This window comes from Pseudoliparis swirei, chromosome 11 (genome assembly GCF_029220125.1).
Source record: "Pseudoliparis swirei isolate HS2019 ecotype Mariana Trench chromosome 11, NWPU_hadal_v1, whole genome shotgun sequence".
In the NCBI taxonomy this organism is placed as follows: domain Eukaryota; kingdom Metazoa; phylum Chordata; class Actinopteri; order Perciformes; family Liparidae; genus Pseudoliparis; species Pseudoliparis swirei.
Window position 1 is genome coordinate 15,280,031 of NC_079398.1, and position 11,541 is coordinate 15,291,571.

The window sequence follows — 11,541 nt, forward strand, 5'->3', positions numbered from 1 at the left end:
TTTGATGAGAACTATTATGTTTACATTATCTCTTACGTTATTTGAATGTTGAATAGAACGTTATATTTAGATTGCTTTATTAATAATAATGTTGTGTGTATTTACTATAAATACATCGGAATACAAGAAAGTGTCCTTGAACAGTTTTAAATGTGATTACTAGGTCGAACGGAACCTGGTCGTCTTTAGGACCTGACGGAAGCCTGAGAGATAAGGAAGGGCTGCTGGTCGGAGCCTCAAGTTCACACAAATCAAAGCATTCAGGCTGTAAGTAGTATGAATGTGCCCTTCAAAATAAACCACTACTAAAAACATGAGCTGTGAATTATTTTTACTTTTACTCAACTAAAATAAATAATACTACGGAGTAGAATTACACAATGGTACCCAAGTAAAAGTACAAAAGTACTCAAGGTAAAATAATAATATATATTCTAGTATTATAATGGTTGATGCACTTTATATTAACTATAATACATAATCATCATTGTTCTTGGCTTTCTTGAATACATTGTACATTTACTTGTTCTTGTTACTTATTGTAAGTCAGCGGAAATAAATCATTTATAAGTTTATTGTATAATAAGATAGTAAGATTTTATTCTGAAGGCGTCTCCAGGAAGTGACCGTGTCACGGCTCACCCGGCAGCCCTTGGAGGGGGCGGGGCTTCGGGGCCTCTGTCAGTTGGACGGAGCAGCGGGAGGAGCGGCAGCAGGACGCAGCTCGGGCTGACGCGCTGCTCCTTTGTGACGGGCACACTCCCCGCTGCGGCCCTTGGCATGCTGGGCCTCCCCTGGAGCCGGACCCACCTAGACCGGGACCGATTCACCGGATACACTTCGGACCGGGAGACCACCGGTTGATAGCGCGAGCTTCAGAGACCAGTCTGAGGGTTTGGGTCTGGATCTGGGTCCACTGTTTTTCCTGCAGACCCTCCAGATCCTGATGCTGCAGAGACGATGAGGACCTTGATCCTGCAGAGACCCTGAGGACCCTGATGCTGCAGAGACCCTGAGGACAGGTCATGTCCAGGAGGGACCAGCTAGAGGCGACCGTGTCCGGACTCGGGGAGCTGGAGTACCTGAGGCAGCGGCAGGAGGTGCTGGTCCGGACTGCACTGGAGCTCCGGGAGGAGGAGAAGAAGGAGGAAAAGGACGAGAATGAGGAAAAGGAGGAGAAAGAGGAGAAGGAGCAGGAGCCATGGAGCTCCGTGGAGAACATCCTGCTGTTTAGAAAACAGCTGGTAAGTCGTGACCTCTGACCTCTTCAACAAAAAGACTCAGGTGTGTGTGGTGAGGTCACAAGGTCACAAGGTCAGAGATCACAAGGTCAGAGGTGAAGGCGTCAGACATTTTTTATTTTGCCATCAAAAATATGAAATTTTCAGAAGTTGGTTTCTGTAAATATATCAAACATAAATCAATCAATACAAAGGAGGAGGAGGTGGAGATGGAGGAGGAGAAGGAGAAGGAGGAGCTTGAGGAGGAGGATGGGATGGAGGAGGAGGAGGAGTAGTGCTGCATTCAAGTGCAACTTTTAACATGTCGGTGAAATGAAACATCAAAGATCTGGTCTCTGAGGACATCTGTCCTCTCTCCTCTGTCCTTTATCCTTTGTCCTCTGTCCTTTAGCTTCTGTCCTCTCTCCACTGTCCTTTATCATGGCCTTTATCTTTTGTCCTTTATCCTCTATCCTCTGTTTTTTGTCCTTTAATGGATGTTCTTTATCCTTTGTCTTCTGTACTTTATCCTCTCTCTATTGTCTTCTGTCATGTGTCCTCTCTCCTCTGTTCTTTATCCTCTCTTCTCTGTCCTTTGTCCTGTCTTCTCTGTGCTCTATCCTCTCACCTCTGTTCTTTGTCCTCTATCCTCTGTCCTTTAACTTCTGTCCTTTGTCCTCTCTCCTCTGTCCTTTATCCTCTGTCCGATGTCATTTGTCCTTTAACTTTTGTCCTTTATACTCTGTCCTTTAACATACAGTATGTCCTTTGTCCTTTAACTTCTGTCCTTTGTCCTCTCTACTTTGTCCTCTGTCTTCTGTCCTCTATCCTATGTCCTTTATCCTCTCTCCTTTCTCCTCTGTCCTTTGTCCTGTCTCCTCTGTCCTCTATCCGCTCACCTCTGTTCTTTGTCCTCTCTCCTCTTTCCTTTATCCTCTGTCCTCTGAGACATCTTTGGTATGTTGATTCACATGTTTGAGGACAGCTGGTCTTCTGTGAGGACAAGGTCCTGTTTCTGGACCCCGTCCTGCAGCTGCAGCGCTAAACCTGAATCTGGATCAGATTACTCCCCCCCCCCATAAGGAGTAACACATGCAGATCCACTTTGAGCTCTGAGATCAAGCAGCTGGAACCAGGAGGAGGAGACACTCAGTGCGTTTACATGATGGTATAATTCGAATCTTGCTTTAGTCGGACTATGCTATCTTTTGGGGGATCTGCTGTTATCCCAATATACATGGCAGTGAGTAATTCGAATCATTGGCCGAAAGCATGTCATATCCGATACGATAGGCGGCGCTGTTTTCATTACAACTCGTGGTGATACAGCCATTTCCGCTTGACCTCTTCACCACCACCAACAACAACCAACAACAACAACATCAACATTTCGACTCCTTCAATACATTAAGCATAAATTCTGTCTGCTCTTCGGTCCAGAAATGTGTGGTGGCTCTTGTGTTCTCCATAGCGTTGTTTGTTTGTTTTCTGCCGGCCAGGCTCCCGGCAGTGACAACTTATCGTCTCTTTCGACTTCCGGGTCACGACATGGGAGGGAGGGAGGCGGGATCTCAAGCATGCGCAAAGACGCAAAGTCCAGTTCCAGTGTTGGTGTCTCCAGTGACACAGTGACCGTGTTTACATGCATTCGAATAACTGGCTTAGTCGGACTGAAATCGAATTATCCGTTTCATGTAAACACCTTTGTTCGACTATGTGCGGTCCGACTACGATCCGATTAACACCCCTGGATAACTCGATCCGATCCGGTTAATAATTCGACTATCGCGGCATGTAACGGTGAACTGGATTAGGAACTGGACTTTGCGTCTTTGCGCATGCTTGAGATCCCGCCGCCCTCCTCCCTCCCTCCCTCCCATGTCGTGACCCGGAAGTCGAAAGAGACGATAAGTTGTCACTGCTGGGAGCCTGGCCGGCAGAAGACAAACAAACAACGCTATGGAGAACACAAGAGCCACCACACATTTCTGGACCAAAGAGCAGACATAATTTATGCTTAATGTATTGAAGGAGTTGAACATACTAAAGTTCATGGTTCTTTCTCGAAATGTTGATGTTGTTGTTGTTGGTTGTGGTTGGTAGTGGTGAAGAGGTCAAGCGGAAATGGCTGTATCACCACGAGTTGTAATGAAAACAGCGCCGCCTATCGTATCGGATATGACATGCTTTCGGCCAATGATTCGAATTACTCACTGCCATGTATATTGGGATAACAGCAGATCCCCCAAAAGATAGCATAGTCCGACTAAAGCAAGATTCGAATTATACCATCATGTAAACGCACTGACTGTGTCCTAGTCCCCTTAGGGATCAGGACTCTCATGGTGTCTCACTGTGTCCTAGTCCCCTTAGGGATCAGGACTCTCATGGTGTCTCACTGTGTCCTAGTCCCCTTAGGGATCAGGACTCTCATGGTGTCTCACTGTGTTCCTCAGAACTGTCTGAGGAGGACAGACGCTGGACTCACCAGTCAGCTCCAGGACCTGGACCGGCAGATTAGTGACCTGCGATTGGACAGCGAGGCGTCACATGACCAGCAGGAGACGGACAGCCGACCCAGTTCAGGTAGCAGAGGGGCAGGGCTTAATGTTTGAGTCCTGAAGACAAGTTTAAACCAACAAAGAGTCTGTCCTCCTGTCTGTCTCTCCTCCTGTCTTTCTTCGTGTCTGTCTTTCCTCCTGTTTCTCCTGTCTCTCTCTCTCAGGGTTCTATGAGTGTAGTGACGGTGTCTCTCTCTCCAACTCGTCAAACTCCGTCTTCAGTGAATGTTTCTCTTCCACGGCTGAAGCTGATGGTCGTCTTCTGTCTGCAGGTACACAACTACTACACGACTACTACACAACCACTACACAACCACTACACAACTACTACACAACTACTACACAACTACTACACTACAGCCACTGCCACTACACAACCACTGCACAGCTACTGCACAGCTATTACACAGCTACTACACAACCACTGCACAACCACTGCACAACTGCTACACAGCTACTGCACAGCCATTGCACAGCTACTGCACAGCTGCTACTACACAACTACTGCACACAACTGCTACACAGCCACTGCACAGCTACTGCACAGCCATTACACAGCTACTGCCACTGCACAACCACTGCACAGCTGCACAGCTACTGCACCACACACACTACTGCACACAACTACTACACAACTGCTACACAACTACTGCACAACCACTACACAACCACTGCACAGCTACTACACAACCACTGCACAGCTACTGCACAACTACTACACAACCATTACACAACTACTACACAACCACTACACAACTATTACACAACTACTACACAACTACTACACAACCACTACACAACCACTACACAACTACTACACAACTACTACACAACTACTACACAACCACTACACAACTACTACACAACTAGTACACTACTACACAAGTATTACTACACAACTACTACTACACAAAGACTAAACAACTACTACACAACTACTAATACGCTACTACTACACTACGACACAACTTCTACACAACTACTACACAACCACTCGACCACTACTACACAACTAACACACAACTACTATACTACTACTACACAACTACTCCACAACTACTACACAACTACTACTACATAGCAAAAACCAGGGAGGATCAGAAGCTAAATTTCCCCTCATTCTTCTTGGGAGACCAGGAGCTAAATGTGGTTCAGAAATACAGGTATTTGGGTCACATCATCAGGAACGACCTCAGTGATGATGACGATGTGCAGCGGCAGTGTTGCAAACTGTATGCACAAGCCAACATGCTGGCACGTAAATTTCACATGTGTACAGAAGACGTTAAAACTGCTCTGTTTCGAGCCTACTGTACTCCTCTGTATACAGCCCAACTGTGGTGCAGTTATAGAAAAGGAAAAATGAAAAAGATGCAGGTGGCTTTCAATGATGCCTTCAGGATCCTGCTCAAGCTTCCGAGATGGACAAGCGCAAGTCAAATGTTTGTGAGCCGGAATGTTCCCACTTTTCATGCTGTTTTGTATCAATTTAAATGTCGACTAAGTGTCTCAGAGAATGTAGTTATAAAAGCTTTGGCTGACCCAGCACTGAGTGATACCAGGTATTCGTCTTGTTTCTGGAAGCAATGGAACAAATGTTTGTATGTTTTTTAATCCCGAGTGATTTTTTTTGGCCGCAATGGCTGGACCGGTGTCCTCGTTTTGTATTTTATATATTGTTGTTGTATTTGTGTTTGTTATTTTATGGACCCATGAGTCTGGAATAAAGATATATATATATACACTACTACTACACAACTATTAGTACACAACTACTACTAAACAACTACTAAACAACTACTACACCACCACTACACAACTACTACACAACTAGTACACTATTACTACACAACTAACACACAACTACTACACAACTACTACACAACTACTACACAACTACACAGCGGTTCGGTTCAGGCTCCTCCGTCGTCTCACGTCTTAAAACAACAGTGAATGTCCTGCTTGTCCTTCTGGTTCCATGATGTCTGTCTCCTCCCTTCAGTGGCCGTCTGTTTGGACTGTGCCGGTCTGGTCGGAGGACTTTGTGAGGACCCCTCAGTCCGCCGCTCGCTCTCTGCTCCTCACCCGGCTTCTCTGGATCCGGCTTCGTCAGTGGACTCCCAGTCTAAGTACCACTGCAACCTGATAGCCCGAAATGGCAGCGAAGTTTACCGCTACCCGAGTCCGCTTCACGCCGTGGCCGTCCAGAGCCCCGTCTCCCTGCAGATGGAGGGTCCCGGGGATCCCAGAGGTCCCGGCAGAGACGTTGCTGTTGAAGAACTCATACCAGAACCCTCTCCTCTACCTGCTTCTGATTCAGATCCTCCTGTGTGTCAGAGCTCCTCTTGGCTGACTTCTTCCTCTCAAGCTCCTTCCTATAGGCGACTGGACAGCTACATCTGCAGTCTGCTGCAGCGGAGGGCCCTGCCCTTCAGGACCAGCAGACCCAGGACCAGTATCAGCGCTGACCCATCAATGAACATCCTAAAACAGGCCAATCTCTGTGTCAGGCAGTTGTCTGGGTCGGGTTTAAGGACTCTGAGGAAGTTTGAATTCAAACCCTGCGGGCCGACCGGAGGAGCATCAGCAGGAGGTGCCGCCCCCTTGTCTCCTCAGTGGTCTGTGGACAGTAAATCTGAGGAGAACCAGAATGTCTTCCCTGATAACAGCATTGACTCCATGCACAACATCTTCAGGATAAACAACAAGGACTCGGCACAACACCAGAACATCTCTCTTTCTGGTGTTGGCCTCCAAAGATACTCTTCTGTCACCAACCAGGACATTGGTACAAGCAGCAAAACGCTTCCTCCTCCCTCCGCAGTATCAGACCTCAGGGGGCCGGGTGGTCCCAAAGCTAACTCCTCGCCCAAAGAGACCAAGGAACCATATTACTCTCTGGATCAAGACAGGCTCCTCAAATCACCAGCAATCACCAAAACATCTGCTCCCAAGAACAGCCCGAAGCCTCCACAAACTTTCCAGAAAGAGAAGGTTGATAGGTCAGTGCTCGAGGTAGCCGGTTCCTCCTCCCAGAGTCAGAAGGAAGCAGGAGGAGGAGGAGGAGGAGGAGGAAGGAGTCATATGGTTAACACCAAGAGCATTCCCGCCCAGCAGCACACCTTCAAACTCCGCAAGACCAGCAAGAATGTGAAGACGGTCAAGATGAAGACGATCATGACAATGAGGACAAGTCGGGGCTCTGAACACAACGAGCCTCCGTCAGAGAGGAGAGGGGACAAGTCTCACCAGAGGTCCGGTTCTAAAAAGTCCCGCCTGTTGAACGACGGAGGCTCCGTCAGCACTAAAGCCAGCGGTACTCCTGTCGCGTGCACCTCCTGGATCAATTGCCCCTCTGCGTCCATCCTAGAGAGCCGAGTTCTGGACCAACAGGCCACATCGACATCGAGCAGTGTGCAGTCAGGTGCGTCCAGGCACCACCTCCATGGACACCACCACCATGGACACCATCACCATGGTCACCATCACCACAGACGAGAACAAGTCTCGGTCGTTGCCAAACTGAAGTACAAACGGAATGATTACCGGCGGTTAGGTGTGATTGTGGAGGTACCCAACAATGAGTCGTTCAGGCGCGCTCAGAAAAAGGAGCTGTCGATCCATTCTGCAGCCGGTGTGCCCCCCCCCTCTCCTGAGCAGGTGAGCAGCCCATATTCCTACGTGGCAGGAAGTGACTCTGAGTATTCGGCCGAGTGTGCGTCTCTCTTCCACTCCACCATCGCTGACTCCAGTGAGGACGAGAGGTCCAACTGCACCACAAACCGCTTCGGAGACAGCGAGTCTGGTGAGGTGGAGTACGTTAAGGAGAGCTCCACCGGCGATACGGAGGAGAGTGGAGGAGGCGGGGCCTGCTGTGGGACAGGTGGGATGGGCCAGAGGCGGAGCCAGTCGGGGGCAGCTGGGGCCAGAGCGGCAGGGAAGGAAATGACTCCGGCTCAGTCGAAGGCCTTCGTTAAGATCAAGGCCTCCCACCACCTGAAGAAGAAGATCCTCCGATTCAGGACGGGTTCTCTCAAACTCATGACCACCGTGTGAGGACGCCAAACTGGAACACAACCGATCGGTGGGGGGGCCTTACCAATGCACTCCTAGTGTACCTGAACCCCGCCTGAAGGAGGAGCAGACAGTGCTTCACAGTACTCATGAGCCCGAGAGGCGATGCCGTCTTTGTGAAAGCATGCACAAGTTTTGTCTCAGTAACAAGAAAAAAGTTTTTCTTAATTTTGTATCTCTTTCATATCCAGCAGTTTGTGGTCAGCAGATACAGGTGAAGTCCATCTCAACGACCCAGTCTCCTGGTGGTTGTGATGCTGAATCACAGGGAGGAAACCTGTGGAGTATCTTGTTAATTAACTTTACAACAGTTACATAAACATCTTGATTGGTCATCGTATCATCTTATTCAGCATTAGATACTTTTGAAAAACCATTTGTAAAGAGGTGAAAAGTTGCTTTGGAGTTTGGGAAACTACCTCCCACCTGACTGACCGGAGGTACTTCCTCCCACCTGACTGACCTGATGTACTTCCTCCCACCTGACTGACCTGAGGTACTTCGTCCCACCTGACTGACCTGAGGTACTTCCTCCCACCTGACTGACCTGAGGTACTTCCTCCCACCTGACTGACCTGAGGTACTTCCTCCCACCTGACTGACCTGAGGTACTTCGTCCCACCTGACTGAACTGAGGTACTTCCTCCCACCTGACTGACCTAAGGTACTTCCTCCCTCCTGACTGAACTGAGGTACTTCGTCCCACCTGACTGACCTGAGGTACTTCCTCCCACCTGACTGACCTAAGGTACTTCCTCCCTCCTGACTGAACTGAGGTACTTCGTCCCACCTGACTGACCTGAGGTACTTCCTCCCACCTGACTGACCTCAGGTACTTCCTCCCTCCTGACTGAACTGAGGTACTTCGTCCCACCTGACTGACCTGAGGTACTTCCTCCCACCTGACTGACCTAAGGTACTTCCTCCCTCCTGACTGAACTGAGGTACTTCGTCCCACCTGACTGACCTGAGGTACTTCGTCCCACCTGACTGACCTAAGGTACTTCCTCCCTCCTGACTGAACTGAGGTACTTCGTCCCACCTGACTGACCTGAGGTACTTCCTCCCTCCTGACTGAACTGAGGTACTTCGTCCCACCTGACTGACCTGAGGTGCCCGTCCCACCTGACTGACCTAAGGTACTTCCTCCCTCCTGACTGAACTGAGGTACTTCGTCCCACCTGACTGACCTGAGGTACTTCCTCCCACCTGACTGACCTGAGGTACTTCCTCCCTCCTGACTGAACTGAGGTACTTCGTCCCACCTGACTGACCTGAGGTACTTCCTCCCACCTGACTGACCTGAGGTACTTCCTCCCACCTGACTGAACTGAGGTACTTCCTCCCACCTGACTGACCTAAGGTACTTCCTCCCTCCTGACTGAACTGAGGTACTTCGTCCCACCTGACTGACCTGAGGTACTTCGTCCCACCTGACTGACCTGAGGTACTTCGTCCCACCTGACTGACCTGAGGTACTTCGTCCCACCTGACTGACCTGAGGTACTACCTCCCACCTGACTGACCTGAGGTACTTCCTCCCACCTGACTGACCTGAGGTACTTCGTCCCACCTGACTGACCTAAGGTACTTCCTCCCTCCTGACTGAACTGAGGTACTTCCTCCCACCTGACTGACCTGAGGTACTTCGTCCCACCTGACTGACCTGAGGTACTTCCTCCCACCTGACTGACCTGAGGTACTTCCTCCCACCTGACTGACCTGAGGTACTTCGTCCCACCTGACTGACCTGAGGTACTTCGTCCCACCTGACTGACCTGAGGTACTTCCTCCCACCTGACTGACCTGAGGTACTTCCTCCCACCTGACTGACCTGAGGTACTTCGTCCCACCTGACTGACCTGAGGTACTTTGTCCCACCTGACTGACCTGAGGTACTTCGTCCCACCTGACTGACCTGAGGTACTACCTCCCACCTGACTGACCTGAGGTACGTCCTCCCACCTGACTGACCTGAGGTACTTCGTCCCACCTGACTGACCTGAGGTACTTCGTCCCACCTGACTGACCTGAGGTACTTCGTCCCACCTGACTGACCTGAGGTACTTCCTCCCACCTGACTGACCTGAGGTACTACCTCCCACCTGACCGACCTGAGGTACTTTCTCCCACCTGACTGACCTAAGGTACTTCCTCCCTCCTGACTGAACTGAGGTACTTCCTCCCACCTGACTGACCTGAGGTACTTGTACATGGTCGTTCTTCGTAAAGTAGTAGAATGTGTCTTCAGATGTGTCTTAATCTCCCCAGAATGTCCTTCACATGTTCCTGCAGTATGTTCAGGGTCTATGTTGCCGCCTTTAGCTCCTGGTCGGCGGACAGTTGATCTCTTGTTTTTATTGTCACCAATATGCCACATGTCTGTAAATGCTTCTCTTGCTATGACGCTATGTTATGTTTTGATGAAAGTTATTTAAAACCTAATATATTTGCTTGCTGCTTATTGGACGTCAGGTAGGGTGCTGATGGACAGCTGGTCTGAAGTGGGTCTTCACACAGGCATCTGTTCGATGAGCATCAGTGGAGGGTAGCCTACCTGTCTCGAAACCTGTTTTGTAAAGCTTTTTACGTGACAATATCAGAACATGTTTCTGGTTTTTAAATGAAAGTCACTTCCGTACCTTCATTGAAGTATAGTTTGTGAAAACACACAATGCATTTATTACTGAGAGACGTTTCTGCTTGTTAGCTCGATTGAGACTTGTTTCAGATATCAGTTTAATCTCCGTCTTCAGGATGTGCTAAGCTAACCACACAGGGTTGAAGCTGAAATCCAGTTTCTCCTCTGATTGAATGCAAACAATGAGATTTATTTATATGTCTTTTAATTTTTTCCCTCTTAAACTTGCAGCATATTTCAAGTAAGTTCCTAATGACTTTGAGATTTTAGCATCTGCTCGCTGACATGTGATGTAAAAACGTTTTTCACAGCCAAAAACCTTGAACCCAACGTGAGGCTCGAGTCCCGGTGAGTCATCCAGCGAGCTGCTGGTCGACGTTCCTCCTGCAGATGATCACATATCCAACGACTGACTTACTGAAGCAACTGTATGCGCAGCCCTTTAAGCTTCATTAAATTTGGACTTTCAAGTTTCATTGTTCTGGGTTCCTTTGTTCCCTCTGGAGCTTATACTAGCATCGAGGTAACCGCATGCCAGCTGTTGTGTCTCTGGTTGTGTCCCTGGTTGTGTCTCTGGTTGTGTCTCTGGTTGTGTCTCTGGTTGTGTCTCTGGTTGTGTCTCTGGTTGTGTCTCTGGTTGTGTCCCTGGTTGTGTCTCTGGTTGTGTCTCTGGTTGTGTCTCTGGTTGTGTCCCTAGTTGTGTCTCTGGTTGTGTCTCTGGTTGTGTCTCTGGTTGTGTCCCTAGTTGTGTCTCTGGTTGTGTCTCTGGTTGTGTCTCTGGTTGTGTCCCTAGTTGTGTCCCTAGTTGTGTCTCTGGTTGTGTCTCTGGTTGTGTCCCTGGTTGTGTCTCTGGTTGTGTCCCTAGTTGTGTCTCTGGTTGTGTCTCTGGTTGTGTCTCTGGTTGTGTCCCTGGTTGTGTCTCTGGTTGTGTCCCTAGTTGTGTCCCTGGTTGTGTCCCTAGTTGTGTCTCTGGTTGTGTCCCTGGTTGTGTCTCTGGTTGTGTCCCTGGTTGTGTCTCTGGTTGTGTCCCTGGTTGTGTCTCTGG

The 11,541-nt window shown here is 49.0% G+C and overlaps 1 protein-coding gene across 1 annotated transcript; it reads left to right on the forward strand.

The window, feature by feature from the left end:
• The first annotated feature begins 556 nt into the window (after positions 1-556).
• On the forward strand, positions 557-8,188 carry dact1 (dishevelled-binding antagonist of beta-catenin 1). Its single transcript, XM_056426992.1, has 4 exons — positions 557-1,244; positions 3,677-3,806; positions 3,946-4,053; positions 5,784-8,188. The coding sequence occupies exons 1-4, from the start codon at positions 1,026-1,028 to the stop codon at positions 7,835-7,837; spliced, it is 2,511 nt and encodes an 836-aa protein (XP_056282967.1). The 5' UTR covers positions 557-1,025; the 3' UTR covers positions 7,838-8,188.
• Positions 8,189-11,541: the final 3,353 nt, after the last annotated feature.

Excerpts from the sequence above, each read along its gene's own strand:
- dact1 (XM_056426992.1), top strand. The coding sequence starts at position 1,026 with ATGTCCAGGAGGGACCAGCTAGAGGCGACCGTGTCCGGACTCGGGGAG. Across the intron at positions 3,807-3,945 it reads GGACAGCCGACCCAGTTCAG|GGTTCTATGAGTGTAGTGAC; the intron begins GTAGCAGAGGGG and ends TCTCTCTCTCAG. Across the intron at positions 4,054-5,783 it reads TGGTCGTCTTCTGTCTGCAG|TGGCCGTCTGTTTGGACTGT; the intron begins GTACACAACTAC and ends TCCTCCCTTCAG.